Below are 17,016 nucleotides of genomic sequence, written 5' to 3' on the forward strand. Positions count from 1 at the left end.
AATCGCATTTTTATTTGGCTGATGTCACAAAATTTCTCGTACCAAGTGCAGGACTCTTCCCCCAGTTGTGGTTTGATAATCCTGATCGGAATTCTGCACGAAAAGCTTGCGTCGTACAACAGTCCAGCAAATGCAAAGTATTGGTGTCGTGCAGTAACTGAAAGGACTGTATTTAAGAAATGATGAATTTTCTAGATCTGTGAAATAGTCAACTGTAAAATATGAAAGAGGCATGTCCAATAGATAGCAAAAATATACACTTGATATATTGTGCTCTCTTATAGTGTTAGAATGCTGTTTTTTTGTATTTCCAGATTGTTAATGTAATTAGAGCTGACTGGTTGAACTCTTAAGCAACTTAACTTTTCAACAGAAAAATAAATGCTAGCTTAGTGGTATTCAAGTTGGCTGAAATTCCAATACTCAGCCTTAAAAATCATCCTTTTTTACCTCTAGTCCTGTCTGCTTGTGTATAGAAGATAATTTTGAGTTTTTTTAAAGAATATTTCAATTAAAATATTTGTATGGCTGGATAAAGCTCATTCTTGTAAAAGTAACATTCTGTTTTCAGAACAAATCTTAGAGTATTAAGTAAAGGTATTAAAACTTTCTCGCTTTCTGGTGTTTTGGTCCAGAAACCAACCGTCATTTTTATATTCAAAATATGTCAACCATCAGCCCGCTATGAGGAGGATGAAGCCCATCTGGTCTTTATTTAAACAATAAATAAAATACTTTAAGAAAATTATCTACTGTGGAAGTAGAATGACAGTTTTCTTCAGTGTTTTCACTAGTTTCTTGTACGAATACAGGTTCAAAGTCTTATATTATTGAATGCTACTATGCGTTGGATGTTAATGTTTTACATTACCTTGTAGCATAGAAGTCATTGACAGAGCAATAATGCATCCAAATATATTTTAAACAAATTTAAAACTTTAGAGATTTCATTAATGTATTTTTGTGGCATAGTGAAATAAAACTCTTAAAGATGATTCCAGAAGAGCTGTATATTAAAAGTATTTCTTCAAATACGTTATTCTAAAAGCCTTTTCTGTTTGAGAGTGAAGTCACTATACACAGTCCAGTTGTTCCAGTTGTCTCAAATGAAAAATGAAGAAAATCAGGACTGAATCTTAACAATTGGAGTGATATTGGGACATTTTAAGGTTTTTTGTAGCAATGGGTACTTGAACTTGTCACGTGGGCTGCAAAAATGATCTCTAACCTCAGCTTTCTTTCTGACTCTTGAAAGGATGTAGGATACCAAGTCAGAAGTAAACCTGCTAGAGGTGCCTTAATCTGTAGGAGGACCCACACAATCCATCTCTGTGCTCCCTTGTGTTCCCCCTGTGAAACAGCTTGGAGGGAGCCTTTGCGCTAGCAGAGCCCGGGCAGGATTATTGTCCCTTTTACAGGATGCCTCAATTCTTACCTCCCTCAGGGCTTCTTCAGGTGCTTTAAGGTTCACGCTTTCACCAGCCTGCTGTCGTGGAAACCTGCGATGCCAGAAGCATCTTCCAAGCCAGTATTGTTCAGTAGTAATCTAGAATCAAAAGTTTTATGCTTTCTCAGGGACAAAATAACCTTTGAAACTGTATTAGAACTTGTAGCAAATCTGTATGTGAGCAGTGAACATGCATAAGAAGAATGTGAATGATCTGCACCTGCATACTGACTGCATCTGTTCTCCACAGTTTTAAAGTGTACGTTGTTGAATGGCCACTGGCATGAGATATGCAAATATAATGAAGCTGGATTTTTGTCTCTTTTACAGAGGGTTCACAGGGCGCAGTTTCAGCTTCTAATGAGATCCAGCAGAACCAGCCACAGGCACTACACTATGCACTAGCTAATGCTCAGCAGGTTCAGATCCACCAAATAGGAGAAGATGGACAAGTCCAAGTAGTATGTACTCAACCTTTTCTAAATTATTCCATTTAAACAGTCTACACAGAAGCAAACTTTGCTTCAGTTGTTTTTTTAATTAAAAAGGGGCCTATCTTTACTATTTAAGCATGATTTTCTGAAAATAAACATTTCAGGCTTATGAAAAATTCTTTTTTATATAAGAGTTATATGGCAAAAATATTCATGCAGGATTTGCTCACACAATTGCTGCAAATAAATGCACGTTCATTACTCTAGGCTTTTTAGGACACTGCCTGGTCTTTTGCTCGCACAGTTACCATAGTTATAATAGTAGACCTACTAACTGTACAATTTATACTTCTGAAGTTGTTCTAACAATATGTCTTTTTAAACAGGAATGCATTTATTTGATTCATTTATTTTCATTTTTAAAAACTGCATTCTCGAGCATTTTTGGGACATCTGTTAGCTGAATGGTTTACATGTGTATTCATTTAGATACATGTATATAAGCAAAACTTATACTAGCTTTTTTTAACCTAATTTTTAGAATTTTAAGTCAACAATTGGACACAAAAATGTAAAAGTCAGGAAATTTGAAACATCATAGCTCAGGCCTTTATTATTTTTACATACAGTTTCTAGTATGCTCTGCAAAAAGTCATCTTGGCTTTAGTTCCTGTGTGCCACAGTTTGACTACAAGGGTAGCTTTGTATTAAAATTAAAAAAAATTGCAAGAAAAAAATAAGTGAAATAATGGACTGTGTGGTATTTTTGACATGCTGCATTTTTGACATGCAGCATTCAGAAATAGTGAATTATATCTGCACAGTCATTCTTTTGTGGTAGAAATCTGAGAATTTAGTATGTGAGCTCCATCTGTCATTAGTTTTCAAAAGCTTTAGGCTTTGCAGTTCGCAGCTTCTGTGTGCGATCATATAAAGTAAAAGCTTCTTTCTGAAACTTTTTCGCTGACGTTATTAATGTTTTGAAGGTACCCAGAAACTTGAGTGTTGGGCCAGTACCCAACTGTACTAGGCAGTGTACAAACACAGAACAGAGAAAACCATGCACACACATATACATACCCATTCTGTATGATCACATAAACCCTCTACTTCCTTAGAAGCCAAACTGAGAAAACAGATGGAAATGGACAATTAAACAAGGAAGTGTTGAGGGAGAGTAATCAACTTCATAAATGCTAGTACCCAGTGTTCTGGCTCTTACAAAATTTTTAGTCAACACCATTTAAAAGAGTTTGAAGTAGGATAATGAAGTGTCTTTGTTAGGTATTTATAGTACTCACTCCCCAAGTATGAGAGGCAGCATAGGAGAAAAGGAGCGAATATGCCTATTTGAATATTTTGTATGTGAAGAATGAAAACAGGGAGACTCAGGTCTGGTTGCACAGATCAGCAAATTGTCAGCGTGGAAATGGTGAGGCTGCCCAGGAATATGATGCAGAAGAAAGGGCTATGCAGGACGCATTCCTTTGGAATGTCCTCAGAAAGGCGGAGAGGCAGGTCGCCGGCAACGCCTGCCCAGGGCTACTGGAGGAGCAGCAGAGGAAGCGGAGGAGGAGAGTGTCGTGGAAACTGGGGGAGCATTTCAAGATATGGGGCGCAGTATTGAAGGCAGCTGCCAGAGCTGTAAGCTTTGCTTAAAAGGGGGACTCAAATGTTAGCAAGCATGTTTTTTTCTGGAGTGCATGGGAGTGGAAGGAGATTGAGATGAAAGTGAGAGAGAGTTGCTCCAGAGAGCAACTGTAAGAGCTGGTCAGTGAGCTGAGGTGTGGGGAATGCGGGTAGGGTGCAAGTGGAGAGGAAACTGCAGTAGAGTACCTTTTTCTCAAGTGAAAAAGGTTGCTTCTAATGTAAGAGAAAAAGAGCTGGAGTGTAGGTGTAATGGCTGCTGGGAACTACCAGCTATGGTTGTTAGATAGGGTCCCTAAATCCAATAAAGGGCCACCCCTTTCCTTTTCCCCAAAACACTTTCCTACTATGTGACTGGATGCCACATGTCTAACTGCATGTTAAGAAGCCAGTCCTTGAGAGTGATTGCTTAGTGCAACTACTCTTAAACGTGATGAGCTACCATTCTGAAACTTGGTAAGAGAACTAAACAGAAGTCCAGTAAATTAAGTTTCAGATTTTACCTTTCCCATCATCGGAGTGCAGCCTCAGTGAAATAATGCTCCTTCTGCAGGACCTGAGTGCTAACACATTCCATTTCACTTTTGCTATAATTTTACAGTATTATCTTGGGAATTGGTTTCTTGGCGTCACTGTTTGTTTTAAAGGGTGTATGTTCTTAACTGCTTTATAGGTCTTTTCTGAGATTTTAATTGGTGAATGAAAAGTATTTTGAGAATCTTGAAGGATATTGTAGAAAGGAAATTTATGCAAAATTGCTGGATATGAGAGAATGATTGTGTTTATAGATGCAAGTTGTGAAAGTCTGCCTCATAAAAACATAATCTGGACACGTCAGTCTTCCTTTAAATTGATCTTGGAATTTGGGAAAAATCCATTATGATACACAGGGAAAATGTAAATGTTGTCATAATCTGCCCAGCATGTTTTATAGAAAGGCCCTAGCTTGAACCAGATGAAAATGGTACTGCTTTTTCACTTCTAGGGAATGATACCTCTACAATAGGCTTCAAGTCATTATTATTATTTAGTTATACTTCTATGTATGTTTTCATTGCAGATGTTTTTTAAAAAAAATCAGTATTGAACTGAATGCCAAGGATTTACTAAATCCCTATGAACTTTGTTTAGGAGCTAGGATTAAAAAAGGTTTTTCTTGTTGGAATTGTTTTTGTGCACAAATTATAATCACTGTCCTTGAAGGCCAGCTATGTATCTGCAAAAGATGAGCGTGCAGTTCTTTTTTGGAATGCTGAAAGATTCAAAGGTGAATAAAGTCACCGTCTCCCCTGCCTTAGTCAGAAAGAATTGCTTATATTAGAAAACAGTATAAATAGATCTTTCACATTTTCAGCACTCTTTCCTGGGAGCCCTGAGAGTTTGATGTTAAGGAGGGAAAGTGATTCTAATCTCAACATGGACTGGTCCGTGCTCTAATTTTATATACAGTCCCTATTGTCAGAGTGATACTTTCAGTATGTTTTTTCTCCCTATAAATAGACAGTTTCCTTCCAAAGGAAATGAAACTGCTTGAAATAGAGGGATCTCTGTTTCTTTGAAAATCACATGCAATTGTTCTTGTGTTATAAAGTAAGAAGAGCCTTTGACAGAATTCCAAATGATTATCTTTAATCTCTGTCTCATACAGGCATATTAAAATGAACACAAAGCCTTATAAATGCTGAAGTAGGTTATTTAGAATCCAATCTCCCTTCAGGTAAATTATAGCAGCAAAGACTTCTCTAGGCTAGTCAGGATGCACAAGGAATTCCTTCCATTTTCTTATCCATGTTTTTATCAAATGATAGGCTTGATATCATATCGAAGTGGTTGGTATGGTCAGTCATACAAAGTATTAACCTTATTAAAATTGTTAGAGACAGATTCTCAACGAGCATAAGTAACTGCATTCACGTTAATGACTTCATGCCAATTTATATCAGCTTGAGGAATAGTCTTTAGCATTGCACTGTACTTCTCCGTAACTGTGTGAACATACAAAGATACATGGATAATTACAGATATCTTTTAAAAACTCTCACTTAGTTTTGTACTTGGCATATCTGCTTTAGGAACTCATCTTCCAAGGTCTTTAAATGGGATCATTGTTTCATGGCCATGGGTTTGGGAGAGCTGATGCTTTTAATCTACCAAAGCAAGTTAGTCCCATGCTTTATGTATCAGTCCAAACTGCAGATACTTTGAGATGTTTGTAGAAAAATGTACTGCATAAATGTTATTTATTAATAAACCTGTTTTTCATTTTCCTCTGATTTGAAAATGAAACATTTTCTCTTCAAAACTCACTGCTCTTCTGCTTTGCATAAAAAGATGGGGAAATGTGGATTATTTAATGCAGTCTTTAACAGTTTTCATTGAATAACCATTTTCCTTCCATCTACAGTTGTGAATATATTAAGCTCTATTGAATCCAAGATAATAGTTTCTTCCTCTAGTTTTGATTTTCTTCTGATGCTTCTTGGTGTTTTCTTTTGTTGTGGATCCCACAGGGTCACCTCCACATAGCACAGGTTCCTCAAGGCGAACAAGTCCAAATCACGCAGGACAGTGAGGTGAGCCTGAAGTTGGTGCACCCATGGAGCAGAGGCTGGCCAGCACATAGGGCCACGATTCTCCAGCCGTCGTTTTGAGAGCTGCTGCAACGCGCTAGAGACCCGTGAGAATAGAGATGAATGCATGTGGTAGAGCCAGGGTGAAATATGCCTAACGGCAGTAAACGCAGCATCCTACTTCTGCCTGGTTTTTTTGACCGGCTAAGAAGTGTGTGTGTTACAGTGATTGAGGTGTATTGCTGATGTGCTTTTTAATGGTATTCAGTGGACACAGAGTTTCATACTTTCAGAGTACTAGGGGAAGCCCAGCTTAGGTGCTTGCCCTGCTATTCAGAAGTGAAATTTTTAGTTAGGTTTATGTACTGCATGTGTTCAGAATACTCGGTGTCCTTAATTGTGGGCACTGTTGAACTGCAGTTGGAGCATTCGTGAGAGCCCATCTAGTAAAGGTATATTCCAGAATGCAGTGAACCTACCTTCCTTACAAATCAAATAATCTGGCACTGCAGTATTTACTCTTCATAATTATTTAATAAAAAATAGTGGAGTAAATGGAAATGCATAAATCCAGTACTACATCCTCCAGTGAAGACTATTTTTCATTCAGGCTAAATGACCGTTAGAGCTAGCTGAGTTTACCTGAGTGAGAACGTTATTGTTGGTCCCTCCGTATATTAGACTGTATATAATAGAGCCTCTTAACTGCAAAGGCTGCTGTCAGATTCTTTCTTGCACTGTTAGAGTTTGTTGACATGGAGAAGTAATAGCAAAATAAGATTAAGCATAAATACTGACTACAATATTTATTCTGCATGATTTATCTGTAGAGTTTTTTGCTCAACAGTAAGCATATCTACTTGTGGGTTAGTTTAATCCATTTTCAATGTACCTTAAATGAAATCTCATAAAAGCACTTTTGGTGTGGAAGGATACTGTTAACACAGGGAGCTATTGCAGAATAAATATTATAATAAATATTATAGAAATATTATCTTTAAAGGCAGTCTCCTTTGAAGAGCTTGTCAGACCTAATGAGAAATAGGAGTAGATCAAAATGCTGTGGGTCTGAGGGTAGCTGTAGTGTGTTGCAATGAAACTGTAATGGTTCTTGGGTATTCATCATGGTTTTAAAGAGCCACTGAAAAAATTCTAATACAGCAGATACTCGTAGTAATGGCTCCTGAGGTTCAAACACCCCAGCGTCCATTGGCTTTGTCAGGAATTCCTGTATGTTAGGATTTTAAGGACTGCATTTGTCCATGACAGATGAAAACATCTGTTTTTAAATTTATTCCAATGTGCACAGCTTCAAAAAAGAGGAACTGTTGCTAGTAAGAGAAAATGTAGAAAATATGAAAATCAAAGAATTGGTATTTTTCTTCAAAGAAATGTGAAATTTCACTGCAAGTCTTAGTGTTTGAGGAAACTGTTTTTTCTTAATCTAAATGTGCTTTTAAACAGACAGCTCTGAGCATACAAATAAAACCCTAATTTTGTAGTGATACTGCTTTCCTTTTCAGATTTTGTAGCTATAGTTTTCTTTAAAATCTGCATTATTGAGAATGTTTTGTCATAGATGTAATTCCTGTGGAATGGAATGATGCCGACATTTGGTGTTGAATTTTGATAAAAATGAAAAATCTGTTAGTGCACATGGTAACTTTGTAACAGTAAAATAGTAAATAGCATTCATACATGTAAAAAGGTTGCATTGCTAATTCTAATTTAGTAAGGGTTTGACTTATATTTGCAGTTTCATATAAATGAGGAAAAATTAAAGAAAAAAAGGCTTACCTCAAAAGCCATGCACAGACTTTGCACAGAAATGCTCTACATTATATAGTACCTTTCAAAAAGTAAAACCTACTGGTGCTGAAAAACTTCATTCGTTTTTAGTCTATTTATCCTCTGTGGTTAAAGTGCAGAGCACTGTAGTGTAGCTGAATTGCCAGAAAAAACTCTCAGAAGAATTTCCTAAATTAATAGATTCCCTTAATATTGAAATAACTTGTTAAATAGTGAGGTGAGAAACAGGTTGTTTTCAGGACAGTTCTTTTAAGAAGCAGCTTTTTAAATTTTCAGGTGTTTATTGTCACTGTTTTTCTTTTACAGGGAAACCTGCAGATACATCAAGTTCATGTTGGTCAAGACGGGCAGGTAGGAACTGAACTGAGTTTTAAGCAGCATTTAACTTTAGTCTTTATAATTAATTTTGCAATTGCAGTGACTTCATATTATTAGTGGTTGTTTTAATGAGCAAAATCTGTGTTGATCTTTTTGTTTACGTGAACAAATGTAAAATGATAAAACTTAAGCCAGGTATTTTGTCTGTGGGCTCAAAATGTTTGGTCAAACTTAACTTCATTCCCCCTCCAATATGCTTTGTCACTGTGTTTTATACCTTCTCGTCTTTGGCCTCTTCAGTCTTAAGTTCACTAACTGGATTGATTATTTTGTGTACAGTATGTTCCTTTCTCTGTTATTAACTGTCACTGGCCAGATGTGGATTGCAGTCTGTGCAAACATAAGAGCATTTATTGCTATGGTTTAAGCAGCTATTTTTTCATTATATGGCTGTCTGGGGTGGAACTGATCTTTCACATCTGCTTTTGTTCTTTTTGATAAGATGGCTTTATTAGTTGCTTATGCATACATGAGGTAAGAAAAAGCAAATTTTTATTCTGAGTGATGAGTCAATAAGTGTTTAAATTAGCAGAATTTCCATGTCAGGTGTCAGCAAAATTGCTAATGTCTGATCTCAGACACACTTTACTAAATACTAAACTGTATTAAAATATTCACAGCCAAAAATATTTCTGTAAGAAGTTTTCTAGCAAGACCATTTCAATGAAGTTGTTATGCTTTTTTTTTTTTTTTGTTCATGTTCAATGTTAATAAGCTGTGAGACACATGGCTAAGGCTTGAATACTGCCCTGTATTGACAAGACTCAGATCATTCACTTGAACTTGAAAGCCCTGAGAAACTATTGGTACTCTGAACTTTTGACTACATACAGTGTCTTGTGTGGGGGAGCAACCTAGCTTATATTTAAAAAACAAACAACTTTAGAGAATGTTCATTATTGTGACTTTATTCAGAAGTACTTCTTGCAGAAATCAGACTTGGAAAGGTGATTTTCTGGAGATGTCTCAAACTGTTTTAGAGCTTATTGTTCTGTTTTCCTTCTGTGTAAGATACTGCTGCCCAAATGACATGTTATGGGAAGATTAATACTGAGTGACGTTATTTCTCTGTGAAATTGTGTGGATTCACTTGCACTTTTTAAATTACAGCCTAATACTATCAGTTTTCCACTTGAAATACTGTTTCATAACACATATGTCAGAACATTAACTGTGCTATGAATTGCATCTCTCTGCTTTGCTAAATAGAATGTAGCTTAAAATATTCTTGTTGCAAATTGATGTTGTTTTTAATGGAAATACTTGGATGATCACATTTTCCTGACAACACCCGTGCTAGGCAGGGAGCGGTGAGTCCCTTCGTAAAACGGCAGCATTCAGCTGTTTCTCATGCTAAAATAGTTATGGGAAAAAAAAGGCTTCCAAACCCCAAGTGCCTGTAAGCAGAGTCTTGCTGATCTTCTGACTATTCGCGTGAGTCTGTGCAGAATAAGGCTATGCTGGAAAAAAGGTGTTCTAAAATACTTCTAGGTAAATGTGGGTGTACATGTGTAGACCAAGAAATACGAGCGAGCAAGCGAGCAAATATTTAGGGGATATTATCTCCATCCTTAATTAGACATTGAAACCTTCATCAGCAGTTTAAAAACCACGCGGGCCTGTTTTGCACTAAAGTGGATGAGTAGCACTCACATGATTCCTTGCAAAAGCAGTATGTGTGTGTGAGGGGCAGGAAGGAGGTCTGCGGCTGCACTCGTTTCTACTCATCAGCTGATCTGTATTGTGACCGTTTTTTGAGCTTTTAGCTTGTGAAAATTGCAAAAGAAAATGAGTTAAACTAAACTGTGCTTGTGGTTTAAGAATGGAAGTTGAAACTAATACATTTTCCTTGGCACTTGTAGCGGGATAAGAGCACAAAAATCTGTCAGATGATACGCTTCAGTGGTAATGTAAGTCATAACAATCCAGTAGTTTGCAGTCATCTGCACATGACCTCTGATCAAAAAGAATTTTGTAGTTTTCCCACCTGGCCGTTCCTTTCAGGAGAGTGGCTTTTTCTTCCTTTTTTAGGAACTTTAGCGCACCTTTCCAAGGGACACTGAAGGGTGTTGATAATGAGGAAAGTGAATAATTTGTTGCTTCCAAGACTTCATTCAATTACTGAATGTTCTTAGTGACCAGTATATACTCATTCATGATAGTAGATCTTATCTTGGCTACTAGATATTCCATCTGAGAATTCATCTTATGCTTCTGTTTCTCACCTGTTACTGCAGGTATTCTGTAGATTCAGATAAGGTTTTGTGGTGCTTCCTGATCTAGGCTGTCACTCTGAATTGCAAGTAAGAGGTTGTACAAGAAACTGGGGCTGCAATGCACAGAACTGCTAACTTCATATGAACTAAAACAAAAAGTGGCATAAATCTGCTGTGAAATTTTATCAGTAAAACTTCCAAGCTGATAGATATGTTTTAAGCATCCTAGTAGTGGTAATACTCGCTGTAGAATGTTGCTGGCTGTTCTTTTTTTTTTTTTCGTTCCTCCCTTTTGAGTTCTCTGTCCTGGTAGTTGCACTGAATTTAGATCTTGTTTTTCTGGCATCTTTGTTCATGGAACTAATGAAATCATGCCAAAAAGAACTCTCTCTACCTACACATGTGTTCTATTAGCTATAAGTTTCATATTTCAATGCACGTTTAATAAAAATACCAAACTGCAAAAATAATTAGGCTTCATATTAACTAACGGTTGAAGCCTTGCACCAGTGGGAATTTTTTTGTACTTGGTGTTTTATACTTGCAGATTACCAGCCATTTTCTAATTTGTCTCTTTCTTTCCTCTGAGTGTGCACCCTCCTTTCTCCCAAACTCCATCCTTTTCTTCCTCTGTTGAGCTGCAGTGTTCTGCATCCCCGAAGGTATTAAAGCTATGCGTCCTGCACAAGGCACATTCATACAGTGCCGTAGTGTTCGGAAATACCCGTGTTGTGTGAAGAAGCAGCAGAGGACAACTTCAGCAGTGTGACGTTCCCTCACGTCATGTGTAGACATTCAATTTTGTACATCCTAAAAGCCACCCTTTCTCCAATGTGGAAAGTAATTAAAATGACACCAGACAAATGATCTTCAAATATTTTTTAAATTAAAAAGTTAATGCACTTTAAAATAGGAAACTTAATTGTGTATATTCCTAGAGAGCTGATAATTTGTTCTGCTCAGTGAATAAATACTTTAATGAGTATTAGTTCGCTTAATCTGAAGTATCAGTATCTGTTAGTAACAGCTGGAAGAACTGGGGAATCTAGACCAGTGCCTGTGATATATTTAGCAGAAAAAGCTATCAAGTGTAAATTGCTTTTATAGTATTGCTCGTCCTATTGTGTGTGCTTATACACACAAACATATATACACACACATGCACACATATATATATGAAATAAGAATGTACAGTTGCTTCTGATACATTACATTTTTTCAAAAATAAACTAGGCATTTTATGCAGTTGTAGACGTGACTCTTCCAGATAAGTTTACAATCGAAATGGTGTACTGAGACCCACCTGTAAGCTGTGGAGTTGCGTACGCCGGTGGTGGAGAGGATGACGTTAATAACACATCTTTCTGCTGCTCCTCAGTGAGGCGTTTGCATGGAGTGATGGTCGCGTTTTTTTTTCTGAAGTTTTACTGTGGCCTTCCAGAATAAAAAGCATCCTTATTATAACCGCTGGCTTAAAGTACAAATGTAAAGACTGTGTGAGAAGAGAGGAATCCATGATCAGAAATGATATGCCTGGAGCTTGCTGAAGTGGTGGTGGAGAGAATATCAGCTGACTTCAGTGCCGTTAAGTAGCAGGTAGCTGCTGTTGGGCTTTGAAGGCTGGAATATATACGTGCGCGAGAAATACAGCAGCGAGCGTTTGGAATCTGCTGTCTGGTTCCGCTCGGTTTTCCGTACACGTGCGCCCTGCGGCAGAGCTCGGGAGCAGGTAGGACCTCAGCCCCTGGGTTTGAAACATCTCTCCTGGTCCTGTGCTCTGCCGTGGTCTGAAGTAAAGGGCAATCTCTTAAATCGTGGAGGAATGGAAAAGGGGGAGAAAGGGCTCCAAATGTTTAGTTGAAATAAAGCTGCTAATTCTAGTAATTCCACATAATATCCAGTGGATATTATTTATGACTGGATCAAGCTAAAATGAAAATAGGCTTGTTTATGGAGGAAATTACTTACAAACCTATGGGACAGTCTTAAACTCTGTTAATGTCTAGCTTCTGTGTCTCTGTTTACATCTGTAGTAATTACTGAGATATTTGCACCTTGCCTTTCAGTGATGGCACTGTATTTTATTTTAAGATCCAATTTAATCTATAACTCGAGCATGATTTTCAGTTATAAAAACAAAAATGAATTGACATATCAACTCTGCTTCTGCTCACTTTTGTGCATTTTGCATGTATTACTTCATTGGAGAAAAAAATTTAATATATTTTCTGAATATTTAATTGCCTTTAGTAATCCTTTTTTTATTCAAAACAGAGGAAAGAACCATCTTTTACTGTTCTTATTTTCAGATAATAGATCTAATTAAAAAGTTCTAGATTTAAAAATACTAAAATTCTTTATTCAAATCTCTTGGTCAAGAATGAATTCAACACAGGAGTATTTTCTCCTGTCCTTAATTTTTGAGCAGTAGAGGGCAGTAGGATTAAGATGATTGTCAGCTACTTCCCCAGCAAAAAGCTTCAAGAAATGAGGAGGAAATTTGAAGTGCAAGAAATGTGCTGCTCCGACATCAACCTTGTAAACTGTCGTACCGTGGGGACAGAGACACATTCGCAGCGTGAGTCTTTCTGCATGCATTGCTGACATAGGGTCTGTGTGTGCACGCGTGTGTGCTTGTGTGCAGAGGAGAGAAAGAAGGAAGACCTTAACTTCTGCACCAGCTGGTGCAGTGGATTGAGAAGGCTTTTTCCTGTTTCAGCACATCTGCTTTGAATAATATGAACAGAGAAACAAACAGGATTGTTAGAAGAAAAACAACAAAATGAAAAGCCCAATATAGTACAGCTGGAACTTAGAAACTGCTAGTCTGGTTTTAAAAAAAATAGAAATGATTACTTCTAACTGATACTTCTTCGATAATAGATTATACTAAAGTCTTGCAGGTCTGCTATATTTTTTAGGAGTAGAAATAGCAGGAGTTTTGAAATAAATTGTGCTCTATGCAAATTTAAAGCAGAAGTTAGTATTCACTTAGTATTTCTGGAAGAACTCAGGCTGCTTAAAATACTTCAATGTGAGTATTTTAATTATGAGGGCTTTTTAGCTGGAGATAGTCCTTTCTGCCCATATAATCCTTAATTTGGCAGTCCACATAAGAGATGTTCTCCACTTTCAACTCTGTTCCTCGAAGTAACGTAGATCTGCAGCACTCACCAGACTTTTTAAATCTGAAACTTTAGTCCATTTGAGAAGGTAGTATTTTAGTTAAACAGGTATTTTAGCAAATTAAAATTGAGAAATATAATTTTAAAGCAGCTAAGTGTACGAAGACATACAGAAAGTAGGAATAAAACTTAGGGAAAAAACCTACTACTTATGTGAGCAGTAACATACAAAATATACCTAGAAAAATAGATACTGTATTAAAAACAGTAACCTATCTTTGTATTATTAAATAGAGAAAATTACTAGAAGAGGTAAAAAGAACTAATTTAGGTATATTTTAACTGCAGAATATAAAATGCATGCACTTGCTTACAGTTTGTAAAAAAAAGTATGCATCTTCTTTGTAATTGTAAAGCAGAGTAAGACGCTGTCCAGTAAGATAGCAACTGATCTCCAATGGTCTTCATGATTCTGTATAAGATTCCTGAAACAAATCTGTGCAAATTGTTTACTGCAGTTTATTATATTTGATGATGGCACAACAAAATTCTTCTACCCCAATATGGAGATAGTACTGGGGAAAATATAGTACTATGGTGGCAGTCAACCAAAACATTACAAAATAGGAAAAAAAAACAGAGGAGCGGAACTGCTGCTTAAGAGAGATTAGTGGGAAGATGTACACTCTGTAGTTACAGAATGTAAAAATAATTCCAATATTTGATAGAAGATGCCAAATGTTTTTTACTACATAACATAATTTATCCACTTTCAGAGAAAATGAGTGATTTAGAAGTTCACTGAAAGTCAACAGGACATGCTCTCTAAATCAGTTACCGTTTTGGAAAAACACCGTTGTTGTAAATTCAGGAATTCCGTGTTGTTTAGTAAAGACAAATTCTAATGCATTTGTGCTCATAGGGCTATTTCTTTCCATATCTGTGTCTCTGAGTTAGGCAATCCTTCTGCCTTGTAACTGTCTTGGAGAGCCTGAAACTGAATGCACTTTCTCATAATAATTGGTATATGTGCAGGTTTGTTGAGTCTAATCATACTTTTGTCATTGTTAATTATGTAAAATTTCAGAAATGAGTCATTAGGTGACCAAGTTCACTAATCAGCACAGCAAGCTGTGGCAGGTGTAGAAAGCCACCATGACTGGGAAAGTGTCTTCAATTTCAAGTTTTCTGATTCTCAGTTTGTAAATGTGCAAAATATTTTCTTTGTTTTTCTTTGAAGACACTTAAGGGGTGGAAAAGCTTCTGAATATCTTGCTAATTTTTTTTAATGTTCTGTTACTTAACATCTGATTGATAGGGTTTTTGTTCTTTTTAGAGTTAAGACAAAAAAAGAAAAAGGCAGAAGTCTTTGAATGTTAAGTTGTGGTTACAGTTTCACTGTGTAAACTTGACCACATCCAGTAATGTTCATCACTTTTTTTTTATTGCTTCTTGATGCTTTAAAGATATTTTGTAACTCTTCTTAAATCAGGATTATTTAAAAGGAGGAGGAACCCTGGCAAATTTTCAAGCCGTGTACAGAAGAGAGCACCTAGCTGTTATTATTTATACAAGTTATTTTCTTCACCTTGTTGAGGTTTAAGTTATTTATCTTTCCATTGTGTTGTCCTTGTGTTCTTTACTTTCTGGTGCACGCTGCTGTGAAGGCAGTAAAAAACCCTTTTGCACCAGATAGTCAGCAGTATATTACCCCTGAAGCCTTGATTGGATCATAGGTATCATTAGCAGACTGGCTGCATTCAATTTTTTTTCTGTACTTTTTGTGCCAGAAGGTACTGCTTTATTTGACGAAGAAAACCAACTATGTCCGTGTTTGCTTGATATATCATCAAGAACAGTATCCCTAATTAAATCAAGAGGAACTACATTTTTCCAGTAGCATGGCCCATTCTCAAATTTAGTAATCTGTGAAGTCCTGATGGCGATCAGATGTTCCATTTTCCACTTGAAGGCATGTTCTTTGCTAAGTTTTCTCTTCCAAGATGCAGCAGGTGTACTTTGGCACTCTGTGATTGAAACTGAGCCTTATTTCATCCATCAGAATGGACAAACGTTACGCTATTGCCAGAGCGCTTAACAAGGACTTCTGGAGTCTTTACCATTCTTTTCCACACGTTATTCAAGCTTTCATGAAATCACTGGAAGAGCAGACAAGTCAATATGAGTCCTTGGCCTGGAATATGCAGAAAATCCTCAGCTGTACTTTGGGGGATATTTTTGTTTTGTTTGCATTAAGCATGAATGGCACCATTTCCCAGCTTTTTCAGTCTTTAACTAGAATCAGCTGTCTAAAGCTGATCTCATATGCCAAGCTACTAAGAAAGGGAATGGCTTAGAAGAAGTTACTTGGTTTATGATACCTCCAGTTATTAAGAACAGCCTTTCAAAGGGTGGGCGCTGATCCTGAATGCTGGATTGACTCAGTTTCTTTAAAATATGAATTTAGAAAATCATGGCCACAAAAATCATGGCCCTGCTCTCTCTCCACTGGAACACACTAATGCACCTCAGGCGCGTGATGCTGACCTGTGAGATAAAAAGCTGTTGTTTTACTGTTCGAGCTATGTACAAGAAAGTCTAAATGTGGACTTTAATTCCAGTTTGAGTTGTAATGTCAGATTTAAGGAATATGGGCCTAGTTCTGTAGGCCTTCTGCAAACACTGACTGCCATTATCCAGTCTTGAGCTTCTTTAGTTTGCGTACGTACGTAGAGTAGATGTAAACATTTCAAATTGCTGTGCTGTTTCTCATTTAAAATCTAACCATTTCCTTCCGCTTTAATCTACAAAAGTAATTCAGGAAAGCTGCAACAGAAGGTCTTGCAATAGCTATAAATTGAGTTTACCTTATCAGAATGCATAAGGCTGACCTTACAAAATCAGAAAAAGCAGAATATATTGCTGGTGGTAAGGATCTGGTTGTCCATGTTAAATGACTCAATTTGCATAACAGGACAAGTATGTTCAGTCCATGGTTCTTTTTGAAAAGTTCTCAACTTTCTTCTGTATTCGTCAGCCACTTAGAGACCGTAATGAGCTCTCATTTGCTCTGCATTTTATATGAAGTCCTTGATTTTGTCTTGGGGGCAATTCAAGTTGTTACGACTTTAATTTTACTGTGATCCTACTTCACCTCATCTAGGATCTTAGCATAGTACCTGAGAGACTAACATGCAAGAAAGACTGCTTACAGTTGCCTTTCAAGTCAGCTTGCTTGAGACATTTCTTCCCCTGTTCTGATTATCATTTATGACCATACTTAAGCTGCCACCCAGTCTCATCTTGCTATTTTTTGTCTTTTCTAATTTGGGACCTAACCTACCTTTATATACTGAAAAAAAAAATCTTTGTTGAAGGCAAGGTAAACAA

At 36.9% G+C, this 17,016-nt stretch overlaps 1 protein-coding gene across 2 annotated transcripts in view; it reads left to right on the plus strand.

The window, feature by feature from the left end:
* BANP (BTG3 associated nuclear protein) overlaps window positions 1-17,016 on the plus strand; it is a 182,049-nt gene that overhangs the window by 83,741 nt on the left and 81,292 nt on the right. For both annotated transcript variants that reach the window (XM_064519782.1, XM_064519783.1), the window contains 3 exons: window positions 1,778-1,908; window positions 6,039-6,101; window positions 8,214-8,258. In XM_064519782.1, coding sequence (XP_064375852.1) covers window positions 1,778-1,908; window positions 6,039-6,101; window positions 8,214-8,258 — 239 coding nt within the window. The remainder of the gene's footprint in view (window positions 1-1,777; window positions 1,909-6,038; window positions 6,102-8,213; window positions 8,259-17,016) is intronic.

The sequence above is a fragment of the Dromaius novaehollandiae genome, chromosome 13 (assembly GCF_036370855.1).
Source record: "Dromaius novaehollandiae isolate bDroNov1 chromosome 13, bDroNov1.hap1, whole genome shotgun sequence".
NCBI classification, from domain to species: domain Eukaryota; kingdom Metazoa; phylum Chordata; class Aves; order Casuariiformes; family Dromaiidae; genus Dromaius; species Dromaius novaehollandiae.